This window comes from Hippopotamus amphibius, chromosome 7 (genome assembly GCF_030028045.1).
Source record: "Hippopotamus amphibius kiboko isolate mHipAmp2 chromosome 7, mHipAmp2.hap2, whole genome shotgun sequence".
In the NCBI taxonomy this organism is placed as follows: domain Eukaryota; kingdom Metazoa; phylum Chordata; class Mammalia; order Artiodactyla; family Hippopotamidae; genus Hippopotamus; species Hippopotamus amphibius.
In genome coordinates, this window is record NC_080192.1 from 117,994,608 (window position 1) to 118,011,539 (window position 16,932).

A 16,932-nucleotide genomic window follows, 5' to 3' on the forward strand; every position below is an offset into this window, starting at 1 on the left:
AGGGCAGCAGCCGTGAGGGAAGAGAATTTGGGATTCTCTCTTTGGCTCTAGCTGTTCAATGCTCAGTTCAAGGTCTGAGTAGTATTCCATTGTATGAATATATCACAACTTGTTTATCTATTCTCCTGCTGATAGACTTTTGGGCTGTTTTGAGTTTTTTTTACTATTATGAATACAGCTTCTTAGGAACTTCCTTTTTCTGTTTGTTTTTTAACACTAGAATAGGAAGAAAATGATTCAATATGAAAATCACATACCACTAAATTGAGTCCAAGATGTTGGGAAGAAGCCTGGGAGGAGAAGGAAAGGAACACTGACTAGTCACCCACTCCCTTAATTGTTGGGTCACTAAACAGCAGTAACACTCCTTCAGTAAAGGAAGAACACTTTTCATCTTATGACCGTTCTGACCTGGAATAGTGCAGTGTCCACGCCGGTGGATTATTGCTGTTGAATTCTTTTCCTTTCCAGGATGATGAAACCCTGGCAAGGAATGCTGACACACAAACAGAACTGAGGCCCATCTCTGAGTTCAGTGTTTGCTTTGGTTAACTTTGTTTGGCTGCTACTATTTGTAACATTAACCATTTATAGAGCTCACTGTGGCTTCGATGGGGTTTTCAAGAACTTTTTGTGCATTGCCACTATCATTGCCTTAATTTAGCTCTTATCACCTCTAGCAGGATATTACAGACACTATTGGTTACTACCCAAAAGCCATCTCAACTCCATTATCAGCACACTCCCTTTCCCTTGGCAGAACAGTGAGTTGTTGATTTAGCCTACGTGACGATATATTCAGGGAAAGGACCCTCACCCGGGCCCCAGAGGGCAAACTTTGATTTGTCTAAGCCAAGCATGGTGGTCTAATTCCCTTGCTGGTGATTGGGTTAAGCAGAGCATAAAACACACTTCTGGCCAACAAAATGTGAGTAAAGTCTGCTGAGGAGCTTCTGGAAAAAGTTTTGCTTGTTCTTAAAAATGAAAGATTAGAGATATGAAAAAAAAAGAATAGGTCGGGTTTTTTTTTTATCTCTGGATTTGACTATATGAAGAGGTGATTCATGGAGCTGTGGCAACCATCTTGTGACCATGAGGGGATGAGCCTGAAGACAAAAACCATACCACTGAAGAAGCAGAATGGAACAATGGAAGAATTTGGGTCCTTGATGACATACTTATACAGTCATACTAGAACCATAACTATTGCTTTTCATCTCAAACTGCCCCAGGCCTGCTTTCATAGCTCTTCAGATAAAGTTTATCTTTAGATAAAGCTCTTTAGATTAAAAAAAAAAAGGTTCTCCCAGTGTTGTGTTAGATAGGAAAAGAACAGCCAACTCCCCCTCCCCCCCAAAAAAACCCAAAAGCACAAAAACCAACCAACTGCAACCTACATACCTTTTCCATTCTTTGAAAAACACAGTGCTCTCCTGCCCTTAGGCCTCCAACACTCAAACTCAGAAGTAATGAGTCAAAGTTTTACTCCTAAGTAAGGCAAAAATCCTGCTTATTAATTTAAAAAACAAAACGAAAATACGTAAGATGAGCTGACTACCTTAAAGCTACTTACCTGGGGAGGTTTTAAGACACACAATAATGCTGTTTTTCTGGGTAAGGCAAGAGATGTTCTGAAAATGCAGAGAGACCCCTTGACCCCAGGCTGGATTACTGCCCACCAACCCTTACCTGATGCTCCAGAAAGCTGGTGGCCTTCACCCACCCCATCCCTGAAGCTAGAAGATGTGGATTTGAGCTGTACTTACTAAAACAGTTGCCCCCTGACCACCCTTCTGTGTGGGGTCTGATCTGGGAAACTATTCGGCCTCTGGAAAAAAATTTAGAAATACCTGTCACTCCAAGTCCTTGTAGGATTGGAAGGATGGAAAATTCTGGTCAGGAGGGTCCTCCTCTCAGGTAAGCAGAAAGAGCCTTAGTGAACCTTACGTTCCCATTTTGTTTCCTTCATTGTAACACATTGGCAGAGTAATACTTCACACCTAATTTCTCTATTTCTGAATCTATTCCTTTAGACCACAACCTTGGTTACAAAAATGTGGAAAATAGTGAAAAATCACCACGATCTACTACCCATATAACACCACTGATATTGTCAAGTTTCTTTCTGAACTTATTTTTAGAAGTAGAGTCTTTATGCTCATGATTGCAGAGCCTCTTATGGCTTGTGTGTGTTAGTCTTGTTTTTATTTTTTGGTTTGTCTTTAATATCTCAAGAAGGATGACAGAAGTTCCTGAGAATAAGGAACGAGCAAGTGAAGTCTTGCTTATTTTCAAATTGTGTAAGAACCAATTAACTCATGCTATTTGAAAAGATTCTAGAAAAAAAATCATTAGATCATCAACAAACTCCTAAAAAGTGTAAAAATGCAAGATATTACTAGCTGGCTGTGAACATCGTGTACAAGGATGAGCTTCTCAGATGAAGAGAAAGTCACAGATAGAATCCATGAGTTTAGCTAGGCCTTTTGTTCTGTCTTATGTAACAGCCTCCTCAGCAAGCTAAAATACTACCATTAGGAGGGAACGACGTAGTTTAGAGGGAATTACCTAAGGGGGGCTGTCAGTGTCTCCACACCACTCTTGGGGGGGCTGTACAGTGGAAGCACACAAATATGGGCGGCATTTACCTAAAGGGGCTGGGCTAAGCCCATCTCCAAGGATCCAATAACGGAAAATGCCTTAATTGGAAGTAATTTTGGCAGGGGTGGGGTGGGGGGCAAGGGGGAGGAGGAGTGAAATTGGCAAAGCAACATACGCACTTATTACAGTTAGATGAGAGGGAGTTTTTGAAATAGCTAGCTACCCGCCTGGGCATGTGGGGCAGCACAGTGTACTCAATGTACACATTCCCTATGACTTCCACTTGCTGAGCACCTACTATGAGCCAGATGCTTTGCTGGGCACTTTTCGTCATCCCAGGGGCGACCCCATCGCCGGGGAAATTCCATACTGGGTTAGTCTCTCAGTCACTCCCCCAGGTCACTCCACAAAGCACACTGCAGGAAAGAAGTGACACTCCAGACTACATCAGGTGAGCAGAGGCAAGTTCACTTACCTGGCCTGCCAGGTTGAAGTAGGAATGGTTGGTCAGATTGACTGGGGTGGTCTGACTGGCTTGTGCTCGATAGTTGACCACGAGCTCCCCACCATCCAGCGTGTATGTCACCCAGACTTTTAACTCTCCAGGGTAGCCTTCCTCACCATCTGGACTGACGCGCGAGAACTCGATGCCATTTGGCAGCACCCGAGGGGTCCAGAGGACCTAGAAGAAAGTGTTTTCAAAGCTGCTGAGTCACTCCAATCCCAAGCTAAATGCCACATTTCAATATTTAAAGACAACTTGGAATCTAAAAAAGTAAAACTAGTCAATATAGCAAAACAGAAACAGACTTACAGATACAGAGAACAAACTAGTGGTTACCAATGGGGTTACCATAGGGGTAAGGGATGAAAGGTACAAGCTACTATGTATAAAATAAGCTACAAGGATATACGGTACAACATGGGAATATAGCCAATATTTTATAATAAATTTAAATGGAGTATCATCTTTAAAAATTGTGAATCACTGTGTTGTACACCTGAAATGTATATGTGATCTTACATGCCTTATCGAGTCCCCATTATGAGCCCAGGCACTTTGCTAGAAACTTTGCAGACACTATCTGTCTCAGGGCTGATGTAAAGTGCCATTATCCTCATTTAAAGATGAGAAAATGGAGGCTCAGAAAGGCTAAACTGTCCCAGGCCACACAGCTAGCAAGACAGTGGATTTGAATCAAGTGATCTAATCCTGAGTCTGCTCCTTATTCTCCACCATCAGAGGACGAGGTAGCCAGAGACCCCCCAGTCCCTTTGGGGAACGCTGGGTCACTAGTAAAGGGGCCCTTTGCAGACATGAGACCTCCATTTGTTAGTCTCACCAGCCACTGACCTGGTGTTTTACATAAAACATTTTATAAGGTAAGGATTTAGTTGAACTAACCAAAATTACCATCTTTGTAGGTCAAAATAGTTGAGCACTGGCAATTTCACATGGCTCCAACTAATATTATTACCCCCATTCTACAGATGAGCAAACTGAGTTCAGTGGAGTTAACTTGCACACTTCTACTTCCCACATTCCAGGGGATGGAGTAGAACCCTTTCATACTTCATGAAATTGTTTAAAGGGGAAAAAAACCTTGTTTAAAGTCATGCATGTAATTAGTGACAGAGCTAGGATTCAAACTTAGCCTGACAGTCTACACTATTTCACATCTTACTTTCAGTTGAATGTTTTGTTCCAATCTTCATTTTCCAATAGCAGAGTTGAGGCCAAACACTGTCATTGCAAATAGAGTTGGAGGATAATAACTTCTGTGGGCTACAAGAACAGCCCACGAGCCCAGGCTCTGCCCACCCACTCCTCGCATGGCCTGGATCTCTCTCACTGACACTGCATTTACCAGGAAGGGGAGCACAGTGGGAACGGAGGTCTCTGCCTTCACCTACAGTGAAAGCAGCTGGTATTTGAAACAATTTCACTGACCTTAGTAAAAAATTAATTTTACACCCTAATTATCTCCCAGAAATGTTGAACTTTCAAAACACTTAAAATGTAAAGCCTGGTATATGTGTGATTAAAAAAAGAAAAAGGAATCACCCAAATGAAAAATTTTAGGAATAAAATATTTGAAATAAAAATCTGGTCTTAACTTGCTACCTAGTTTTTCTCCTTTAGAGAAAGGACACAATGGAAAGATTGATTCTGTGTGAATCAGTATTATCAGATAAAGTAGAAAGTGTAATTCCTATTCATGGGACGATTTCCCCGACCCTGTAGTTTCCAAATTTCCTGAAAATTTCCAAATTTGTATCTCTAGGCCTACTTACACCATTTCTAATCTTGTCAGGTTATTCAAACTTTATCTTTAAAAAATGTGTTGGTATAAATAGAAAAAACACATACCTGCAAACCAACAATTGTTCAGTAATTGTTGAGATCAAATACAACTTAAAATAAAGTCCACGTGGGGATTTCCCTGGTGGCGCAGTGGTTGAGAATCCGCCTGCCAATGCAGGGGACACAGGTTCGATCCCTGGTCCCGGAAGATCCCTCATGCTGCTGAGCAACTAAGCCTTTGTGCCACAACTACTGAACCCATGAGCCACAACAACTGAAGCTGCGTGCCTAGAGCCCATGCTTGGCAGCAAGAGAAGCCACCACAATGAGAAGCCGGGGCACTGCAATGAAGAGAACCCCCGCTCTCTGCAACTAGAGAAAGCCTGTGCGTAGCAATGAAGACCCAACACAGCCAATAAATTAAAAAAAAAAAAAAAAAAGTCCATGTGATATTGCTCACATTGCTACATGACTACCCAGTGTCCTAAAACTTTCAATGGCTCCATGATTACATTCCAAGTCTTTCCCCACCCCTCTGTGGGCTGTTGCACAGTCACTCTCTCCAGTATCCACTTATTATATGACATACTATCTTTTCTTCAAGAACAGTTCAAATCCAACCTCCCCAGTTGCTATTCATATGTCCACACCCAGTTCCTGTAGCACACCACTGGCATCTATATTACGGGGCTTGTTGCCTGTAACAGTTATTTATAAGAGTCCCTCACTATACTGGAGTCTCTCCAAGTCCCTGGTTCACAGAAGGGGCTCAGTTAACACACTACATAGAAGGACATAAATACTCACTATCTTTCTATGTTTGTTCATACAGGGCACACCCCATGAAGCAACACCACAGAAAATTCCATGTGGAACAGAGGGAGCAGGAACAAGCTAGAACAAGGTACTGAGGCTCCTCTGAAGATCCCTGGTCAGACGAAGCTGGGCCTAACTACCTCCGGTTGGGGTTTGCCCACGGACCTCTGCCCTAAACTTGTTATGAGTCCCTGAAAGGTCACACCACTCCTAAGTAACTTCAGGGTAGAGGCTACCCTCTGCCTCCCTGCCTCCCTGGCATGAGGAGTTCCATCATGGAGGAAAGGGGAAGTAATGGGGCAGTCTGGCTCTAAGCCACAGACAGAGAGCTGGTTGGGACAGGAGAAACAGAGAGTGACCTACTTCCCTCAACAGGACGGGTGGCGGTGAGAGGGAGAAAAGAAGAAATTGTGATTCTTAACCGCCATACATGTTCCTGTCGTCTCTGGCTTTTCTCTAGGAAATAACCTGGGTGGTATAATTCAAAGGAAAGCTAACTACCAGAATTACCTCTCCGAAATTAGACTAGTAAGAGAATCGCTGGGGTTCGCCTGCAGACTCCACACAGCTAGGACACAGGAGGCCAGGCATTCCTACCTCAGGGAGAAGCTGTTTGATCAATTTGCTTTCCTAAGCTGGTTTTCCAGGGATTCACTTAGGGAATGGGAGTTTTGATGTGGAAAGGGGGGACTGGGGGGAATCTGAGGTCATTTTGAGGCAAGAAGCACCTCACTGGAAGGGTAACCTGTGTGTGGCACCACAATGCACAGGAAGGGGGCTGACAGCAGATACAGGGGGTGTGTTGGGTTGCGGGCACCCACAGCAGCCGTGGTGGACGCCAGCAGTTGTAGTATAGGAATGAGGGCTTTGGGTCAGGCAGCCCAACTTAGGAGTTGTGTGGCCTTTCAGGGCCTCAGATTTCTCATTTGGTGACAGTTGAGGGTTCTAGTAAGGGTGGGAGGTAATATATGCAAATGCCTTGTGCAAGAAGTGGTGAGTATTATTTTTAATCCATTTTGCTATTGAGCCTAAGGTCAAGCAACCCTGATCCCAAACTGTGAGAAAGGCGCTCTTTCCTAAGTCAAGGGTTGTCAGCCTTTCTCTCGGGGCTCCCCTGCCTATTAGAGTCAGATGAGCTAGTGAAGGGTGGGTCCTGGGACAGAACCAGCACATCTGCTCCCCCGAACCATGGGAGCAGCCTCTTTCCAGTATCACCTTACCATGCATTTGCTCTAGGGCCTAGGATTGTGCCTGGCAAACAGAACGTATGCTTGAAGGTACTCAGGTGAAGGGTGCCAGGTGAGGACTCTGTCCAGTGCCCCCAACTCACCTTGTCAAACCCTCTGAGTCCTCCATGCAGGCTGTTGGGCCCGTTGTTAATGGCCAGTGTATACGTCTTCCCGTCCAATAGGAATGTTCCTTTGGCAATTCGGTTGGCCACCCTGCCAACCACGGCTCCAAAGTAGGGCTGCTTCTGGAGGTACCCTGCAAGGGTATGGGATGACAGTGTGTGTTAAAACTCCAAACCGAAGACGGCGCTGACACCGCTGCCCACCACTTCTTTCTGAGGGCAGCTGCAACCTGGGCATGTCCCCGTCCACAGGAGAGCACAGAAAAATGGTGTTCTTTACACAGGAACTTTTCCCTTTCCAAAAGCAATTCATGTTCTTTACACACATTTTAAAAGAACTTTCTAAAGCACAAAGAAGAAACTTAAATCATCCAGATCTCATCACCAGAGAAAACCACTCTTCATATTCTTATGTATATCATGTATGTGTATCCTTCCATCTGTGTGTATCTGTGTGCAGGTGCTTTTCTTCTTCTTGTAAAACTGGGGTCTTCATATACATGCTTCTTTGTATCTGCTTCTAGGCCAATTTTCTTAACTAAAAATTATATTTTTGTGTAGTCTTGAAAAGAAACTATCTTACGCTTCTTTTTCTTTTTTAAAAATCATACAATTAATACATGAAAATTTCCTTTAATGAGCATTAAACACACAAGTATATAGAGTAGGCTTGCCAGAGGAAACACAGGACACCTGTTAAATCTGAATGTCAGGTAAACAGTGAATAATTTTTTCGTGTAAGTATGTCCATATTATTAGAATACATGGGACGTACACATAAGGCATACTTATTGTTTATCTGCAACTCAAATTTAGGTGGGTGTCCCACACTTTTATTTGCTAAATCTGGCAACTTTAACAAAGGTTAAATAAAGAGTAAAACATAAAAGCCATCCGTCACCTCTCAATTCCTCTCCTTCCCACTGATAATCACTGCTAACAGTCTGGGATATACACTTGCAATTGCTTGTTTTTGTTTTTTAAAATAACTACATATAAGCACAAACAAATACACAAACACACCTATACTACATAAAGAGTATACTATACATATTGCTCTGCAACTTTTCGTTTATCAAATGTCTTAAGACCGCTCCAGGTGACTGCATGTCCTTTTACCACGTTCCTGTTGATGGCTCCACAGCATGCTGGAGCGTAAGCTGTTGTTAGGCTTTTCTGGGGGTGGGGAGGCGTAAAGAGCAGTGGAGCTAGCGTCCTTGTACTCACAATGTTATGCATGGGCATGTTACAGTGCCTTCCCTGTCTTTAAGTTCCTCTGTGCTATAATCTTTTAGTTTAGATCATGATGGCAGAGATTAAGGTTTGGGGGTAGTTCGTTTTTTGTATTACCGCTAAGATTCCTCTCTGCTCTATTTGTCACTCGGCTGTCCTTGGAACTCCATCCCTCTTCATGTTGTACTCTGTAACCATCACACCAACTGTCGGTCAGAAGAGTATGTGATTCAAGTGCACGAACACTTTTTACTACGGCTGGAAGGGGTCTTAGGAGGTGGGCCCTGAACCGACTGGGCCAGTTACAGGTCACAGGTTCCCATTACTCAACTGGTTGGAAATAAGTGAAACGTGAATCATTCTCTTCCGGGTCTTTCCTGGTTCACTTCCTTGCCAATCTGCAGTCCTCAGAGTCCTGCTCATAGACTCTCACAAGAGCTAACAGTTACTGACCGCTTCCTAAGTCTCAGCCACGTTCTAAGTGCTCTACATTAAATCATTCCATCCTCAGAATACTGCTATAAGATAGACAGTATTATTACTCTCAATTTATAGGCATGGAAATTGAAGACAGAAGGTTAAGTAACTTGGCCCAAAACACACAGCTACTTAGTGGCAGAATCAGGGTTTAAACCCAGGCAGTCTGGCTCCTGAGTACATGTTCTTAAGCATCACATTATTTGGAGATCACAAGGCTTTCTGGCTAATTGACCTTATTACCATCTATCAGTACAGGAAAGGCTGAGTCTCCACCAGCTTCCACCTCTCTCCCCACCTTCCTTTCTGAAGCTGTAGCTTTAAAACCCGTTACACTGAGTAACAAAAAGGAGTCTCTGGGACTTCCGGGGCAGTTCAGTGGTTAGGACTCCGTGCTTTTCCTGCTGAGGGCACAGGTTCTATCCCTGGTCAGGGAACTAAGCTCTTGCAAGCCACGCAGCACAGCCAAAAAATAATGATAATAATAATAGGTCTCAATGTTGTTTTAATTTGCATTTCCCTGATGACATATAATTTCATTCGCTACTCAGGAGCTCAAAAATGTGCAGAAAAGCAGAATTTTTTTCAAAAATTGTTTGGCTATATCTCTTTTTGACTCCTACCTTGATTTATTCAACAAACGTACACCAAGCCCCTACTCTCTGCCAGCCACATGCTTGGCATCAGAGACAAGGACAAATTCAACAGCAAGGTTGCTGCCTCATGGGTTTGCAAGAATTCCCTCAGAAGGGACCACTTTCTGGCAACAATTAAAATAAGCCCATGGAGGTAAGAAGCACTTAGTTTAGATGAAGAGTTTTAAAGGATTAAACCATAAGGACAGCAGAAACCACTGCTCCCAACTGTCTCTGAGAAGCTCTTCAGAAAAAATGGATTTTATACATTTTCATATGTTACTAAGCTTTTAAATCAAATCAGAATTACAAAAAAGTGACAGTCCCCAAATTCCAAATAGGACAAAAAGCTTGTTTTTTGAAATGCAGAAAATACTGTTTTCCATGAAAAAGGGCAAAGTTTCTAGGTCAAGCCATGAATGCTGATTTAATCAAGTCAGTTGCTGATGTAGGATAAAGGGTAGAGAACAAGTTTATCCCTTTTTCTGGGCCAGGGACTGGCAAGAATATATTAATAAATGCTTAACCATGGGGTAAAGCCCTTTCCACTCCTCTGATATCCCAAGGATCCCAGCTATGACACCCACCTCAGACAGCCCAAATCTTAGCAAGAGTGCCCTAAAGTCTCAAATTTAAAATTGCTCAGAATTCTCAGTCAAAACCTCCACATCAATGAATGGATAAAGAAGATGTGGCATATATATACAATGGAATATTACTCGGCTATAAAAAGGGATGAGATGGAACTATATGTAATGCGGTGGATAGAACTACAGTCTGTCATACAGAGTGAAGTAAGTCAGAAAGAGAAAGACAAATATTGTATGCTAATTCACATATACGGAATCTAAAAATGGTACTGATGAACTCAGTGACAAGAACAAGGACGCAGATACAGAGAATGGACTGGAGAACTCGAGGTTTGAGAGGGGGCGGGGGGTGAAGGGGAAGCTGAGACGAAGTGAGAGAGTAGCACAGACATATATATGCTACCAACTGTAAAACTGATAGTCAGTGGGAAGTTGTTGTATAACAAAGGGAGTCCAACTCGAGGATGGAAGATGCCTTAGAGGACTGGGGTGGGGAGGGTGGGGGGGACTCGAGGCGGGGGGAGTCAAGGAAGGGAGGGAATACGGGGATATGTGTATAAAAACAGGTGATTGAACTTGGTGTACCCCCCCCCCAAAAAAAAAAAAACCTTCACATCCTGCGTGACTTTCTTTTGGCTTTCTGAGGAAAATAAACACTAGTTTAATTGACAAGCACTTTTGTTGAAGGACTCGGTAGAGGTAAGCAGGACACCGAGGCTTGCAATACAGGAAGCAATGTTTATTGTACCGGTACAGGCCCAGTGGACTCACATCCAAAGACTGAGCCCCGAAACAAAGAAAAGTTTCCCCTTTTATAAACCAGTTCCCGTGCTTTTTGGGAGCCTATAGCTATGTTTATCTAGGCAAGGGCAAGGTACAGAGGCCAGAGTGCAGAAGTTAGGTTTTCCCTTATCTCCTTGACTCAGATGTCTGGGCTGTTTATGGCAGGATCTCTGTAAAAGAGGCCATAAGTTACTTATTCCCTGAGGCTTGCATTCTCTCCTGTTTGCCTCTTCCTTCCCTGCTTTTGTTATTAACCTGCCTCACTTTAAGCATCCAGAACATTTTATATACTTTTAAATGGTTGCTGGTTGTCCCAGATGAATCTCCATGCCATTTTGTGCAGAGTTAACAAAGTGAAATAAAAAAAGTCCAAGTAGTATGAGGGAAGAGATTTGGGGGCAAAAGAAGGAGAGGAGATTAAAATTATTAATTGTTCACTATAGTCAGACACGATCACAGCCAACAGCACGTTTACTCATTATCCATTTGTTTCAGGGGAGGAAATAGATCTAGGGAGGTTAAATAACTTGCCCAAGGTCACACAGCTTTAAGGGACAAAGCAGAGATTTTAAACTAGGAATCCTCAATGCTCCTATAAGGACACCCTTGGGCATCTGTAATATTAAACTGCAACCTCTAAACTGGTCCCTTTTCCTCCCACCCTCTCTTATAAACTCAGGTTTTCTAAAAGCATTAAGTTTGTTTTTTCCAATCTTTCCATAATGGCTCTTAACGGCAGTAATAGCTGGGTGTTGATGGCAACCGGTGGTGGGCGAGGGCGGGGGGGGGGGGCGGGGGGGGGGTTGGCACGCAATAAGGGGAAGGAATCGCATATGATTGTATGCGTATGTTATTTACACCTGTGGGTTATAAGCAAATATTCTCATCATAGGTTTTGAAAGAAGTCATAATGACTGCAGGTGGGACATGCAAATGAAAAACATTAAAAAATATTTTCAATACAAAAAGTGGCAGAAAAAACGTCACAGGAAGAATTACTGATTTTTCTAGCCTATAACTAAAAGATCATATGATTTACCTCTTTAGAATTCAACAGAAGAAAGATTTCATTTTCCTAGGGAGAATTTGAACTATTCTGACCTCCAGTCATGGCCATCATCCAAGTAGTTTACATAATCTATCTGAGAAATTAGAGATAGTTCACATCTAACCTGGCAATTACAAAAGGACCATGTCTCATAGAATTATCCATGCTTAGCTCTTCCCCTTGGCTCAAAACATTTTTGGAACACAGTAATGTGAACATAACCCCTTACTCAGTCACATCTTATTGCTTTAAATTATCTGCCTCAGTTTGTTTATATAATACTTACATACTCAGATGTTCTAAACGACTATACAGTGAAAATCTAGCCTCCTTCCTATCTTTGTACCCCAGCTACCCAGAGCCCCCTCTTAAAGACATCCCCTGTCGCCAATTTCTTAACATGGGTTTTAATACACTAGAATTGATCAAAAGAGTAGCAGACCTCCATTTCACACTATTCTGATTGAGACAATTATGCTTCCTGTTATGATATATATGAAGTTCAACCTCGAAGATGGCTTATCATATCAGAAAGCCTTACTTGATATTCTAAATGGTTCTTTATCTTTTGAAAATAGCTTGCTCTGCTTTTTAAATAATTAAATTACATAATTATAGCATAGGATTGAAAATGTCTATCTTGATCCAGCATCTAGAATACTTTACTTTTTTTTTTGGCCTCACTAGGCAGCTTGTGGGATCTTAGTTCCACGACCGGGGATGGAACCCATGCCCCCTGCAGTGGAAGCTCGGAGTCCTAACCACTGGACCGCCAGGGGATTCCCAGCATCTAGAATACTCTAGATGCTTTGATTCTACTTGGCATTTTGTGTTGACTGTGATGCATCCTGCTAAGGGACTGCTATTTAACTTTCTCAAGAGGTGTTAATAACATGGGGAGCGATACAGTCAATACAAGCTAGATCGTTGTAATCTGAGGGGATCTTTTTTTTTTCTCCCTTTTAAGAACACTTGGGGATAGTACTTTCTTTCACCTGGATTCCTGCAAGACTCATAGATTCACAGAGACTGTATTACTGCCCCCACGTAATTGGTACTTCTATGCCTACCAAGAACCTGTGATTCACGTGTGCCGTATCATCTTGGCGCACGTTTCACATGAATTCCACAAAGATGCCTTATGCTTTAAGATCCATGTGACTCTCACATCAGAACTAAAATTAGTAAAAAGTGAGTGTGTGTAGAGTGGGGGGGGGGGGGGAGGGAGGAGGGTAGTTACCTCCTGAATGGTGATAAGGCAGAGATGGAAATGAGGGGAAAAAAGCAGATGCTTACTGTCTATCATCATCAACGCTTCACTGGCTCAGAAATTCTAGGTCATCTATCCAACTCTCCTTGGACTCCACTGGGCAATTTTGCACCAGTCAAGTAATCTCTTTGTGATTCTGTTTCAGCCTAGCAAATGGTTATGCTACTAACAGAGAGAGGTGACTCAGCAGAAGTGATTCTAAAGAATCCTCTTTTGTCACTTGTCAACTCTCTTGCCTTCTGACTGAAGACAGAAGAAAGGAACACCACCCCCCAGAAGTAGGAGGGGACTTAGAGAGCAAGGGGAAGTGGAGCTGATTCTCCCCTGCACCTTCCTACCAGTGAGTCTCCTATAACAGAGTCTCTGAAATCACCAAAGAAATTCTGCTTAAGGTTACCTAATTCCTTCTCCAAGTCAAGCTGTGGAGGTTCCAAAGCAGTTAAAGACATCCAACCAAAGCGCAAGGAATAGGATCCTCAGAAATATTTTCTATAATACATTTTGTTAAGGAAACGAGGAGCCAATTTTAGTCTCCTAATGGAAAACCAACATTCTCAGTTTTCTTGACCTCAAACCATGAGCTATGTTACATATCTGAAGAATCTAACAGACAGAAAAATAGACACCTAAAGGAAAAGCTCAAGCCTCATCTCTAACAGATTTTGTCCACACCCCTACCACTGAGCAGAGAGAATTAATTCTCAAGCAGTTGCCCTTTGCAAACTTTATTGTGACCTCATTTTCTGTCTAGCTACTGGGCTGAGTCAAGAGACGGCAAGCGCTATGTACATTTTCCATCGCCCCAATCAAACTGCAGTTTTATTTATTTATGCAATTATTTGGCTAAGGTCTATCTCCACCTCTAAACTGCAAGCTGCATGAGGGTGGGGACCTATCTCATTGATGGAGACAATTGAATCAACAGTGTTTGAATGCATGAATACATGTTCTTAATTGTCTTGAGGCAGGTTAATAAAACAGGGAAGGACAAAGCAAAAACAGGAAAATACAAGCCCCAGGGAATAAATAACCTATGGCCTCTTTCACAAGACCCTACCAAGGGCAGCACAAACATCTGGGTCAACGAAATAAGAAAAACTAATGTATGCACTCTGGCTGCTACACATTGCTTCTGCATAGATAAACATAGCTATAGGCTCCCAAAAGTGTGGGCACTAGTCTGTAAAAGGAGACGCTCTCCTTTAGTTCAGGGCTCAGTCTTTGGATGTGAATCCACAGGGCCTGTACCGGTACAATAAACATTGCTTCCTGCATTATAAGGCTCAGTGTCCTGCCTACCTCTCCCGATTCCTCCAACAGTCTACAGATTCCCACTGAACAAAATCCACCCTAGCTATAAGGAGACCCGTTTCTGGATAATAAGTTGGTCTTCCGCATTCTTTCAGCACATGGTTATCGATCAGCCAGGGGGTGATCACAGACCAAAGCGGATAAGCTTCTGCACCCACTGAGCTTACGTTATGGAGCATTTCTGAAGCAACCAAACCTCAAAGAGAATCCAATCAAGGAGAAAGGAAGTAGAAGACGTCCGTCTTTGATCTTTTTTTCCTTCTTCAGAAAGAGCAAGGGGGAGAGCTGGGGGCCACACCCCCTCTAGCCTGCACTTTCCTCTCTCGCCCTTACAAAGATCCGGCCGCTCAAAGGTCGCTCCAGCGTTGCTGGAGTTTTATCTTACCCTCAACTGACTTTTTAATTAAGACAAAGCCTGAATGTATAACCAGAGGCCAAGTCCTACGGCAGTTTCTATTCATTTTGCCTTTCTCCAAACACTGGGTCGCAACCCTGTGAGTTAGCTGGATCCAAGCACCCCTGATGGCCACAAGCTCGGTACTTCCCCTGCACCCCTGTATATAGAGCAACCAGCGTGGGGCAGTGTGGGGGTGGGCCTGGGGCCCGTCCGCAGCCCGGGGCGGAATTCAACCCACCTTCCAACTCTGCAAAGCCGAGCACCAAGTCTGAGGCTCTGCCCCGCCTGTCTTTGACCTCCAGGGCCGTGATGGTGCAGCCCCAGGAGATGATGTCCACTTTCAGCTGGTCTGACTGCAGCTGGAACTTCTCCACCGTCCCTGCCCCCAAGGGCAGATCTCCAAACACGGCTCTGGTCACCGAAACCATGGGGAAAGCAAGGGGTGTGCAGCTGCTCCAGGTCCTTCAAACTCGCGCCGCCAAACCTGGAGCGACAGAAGTTTATTGGAGAAGGGGAGGGACACGGCTCAGACTCCTCCCCTTCCTTGCCTGGATTTAGGGAGTGACCATTCCTGCAAAAAATACCCTCCGGGGGGTTTCTAAATCATTCCTTGGTCTGAGCGAGGCAGGAAGGCAAAGTTTCCAAGCAGGCTGGCAATTTCCAGCTAGCTCTTTTCCTTTGCTAACCCTGACTGCATTGCATGTTGGGAATGGTAGTCTTTGGAAGGTGAAAGTGCATGTTGGGGCCTGTAGTCTTTCAAAAAAAATCCTGGATCTGTAGGGTTCTGCTCCCTTCTCTGACAAGAGGTTCTCAGCATGCAGTAATCTATTCACTAATGGTGGCTGGCTTTCAGATAAAACGCTGGAAAATGACGAGATCAGAATTAGGAATAGTGAGAGGAGGAAATGTCCGGGGGAAATTTTGGTTTTTAAGTTAACTCTTTGATCCAGACGGGAAAGAAGTACAGAGGTTATTTAGAGAAGGCGTAAATAATTACAGGTTTCTCTACACACTGACTGAAGATCCATTCCGTTTGTCCTGTACAAACAACACCTAAACCACTGCCAGCAGCCTGGACAGGGTCAAGTGTAGATGGATTAGGGCCTGGTGGAGGCAATCTATGACTTTTCTTCAGGGAACTGGGAGAGGACCTTGGGTATATACCCCCTCCTGTTTCTGAAATCCAAAGTTCCTTTAACAAGGGATTAAGGATACATATTTATTAAGGTCCTCATTAATGTCAGATACTGTACTTTTTTTAATCTCCTTTCCATAAGCAGAAAAAGGCTTTAAGTGGGACTTCCCTGGTGGTCCAGTGGTTAAGACTGTGCACTTCCAATGCCGGGGGCATGGATTTCATCCCTGGTCAGGGAACTAAGATCCCACATGCTGTGGGGCATAGCCAAAAAAAAAGTGGGGGGGGGGGGGGGCTTTAAGTATGTAGTGCTAGAAGAGGAAAGACACAGAGGTCATAAATGTTATCCTTTGATGTGCTTAATTATCTATGGAGATTTTTTTTAAATGCATATCCTCAGGCCCATATCTGGAATTTTTGATTCTGTGTGTCTAGGGTAAAACTCAGGAATCTGCTTTTCTCACAGGTTCCTCAGGTTATTCTTATGCAATTTATCTGGGACCAGACTTTGAGAAATATTGCTCCAGGTTTTGATGGGTAATCTCAGATTTTTTCCCCTCTGATGGCAGGGGACTAAGAAAGAGCTACTAAAGGCCTTAATAGGACTATCAGATAAAATACAGGGGCCTGGGTATTTCGTTGCTTAATCTGTCCAGATAGTACTGGGCCTAGGAAGGGGGAGGATTTTGGAAGCCTGACACGCTTTACTTGACCATCTGTATACTCAGTTTGTCTTTGCTTGACACTGCTTTTGATTTGGTTCCTAGATGCTTCAGAGAGGATCCAGCTAGACTGTGGTGAACGCTGAAATGCATCTATGACTAGGAAATTAGGAGAATTGGGATCACTTTCCTGGAATTAGATGCTAATAAAGCATAACTGTCTCTCAGCCCTGCCTGTATAGTTTGAAGGACTATTTAATATTCTTGCCACAAAACCTCAATTCTCATTCATGAATCAGGGGAATTCTGATAGCCAAG

General features: G+C 43.4%; 1 protein-coding gene across 1 annotated transcript in view; it reads right to left on the reverse strand.

Moving 5' to 3' along the window:
* Nucleotides 1–15,488, reverse strand: part of GALM (galactose mutarotase) — a 53,651-nt gene extending 38,163 nt beyond the window's left edge. The window contains exons 1-3 of the mRNA XM_057743280.1: nt 15,056–15,488; nt 7,053–7,207; nt 3,077–3,283 (exon numbers count right to left, since the gene is read on the reverse strand). Coding sequence (XP_057599263.1) covers nt 3,077–3,283; nt 7,053–7,207; nt 15,056–15,245 — 552 coding nt within the window. The 5' untranslated portion in view covers nt 15,246–15,488. The remainder of the gene's footprint in view (nt 1–3,076; nt 3,284–7,052; nt 7,208–15,055) is intronic.
* Nucleotides 15,489–16,932: the final 1,444 nt, after the last annotated feature.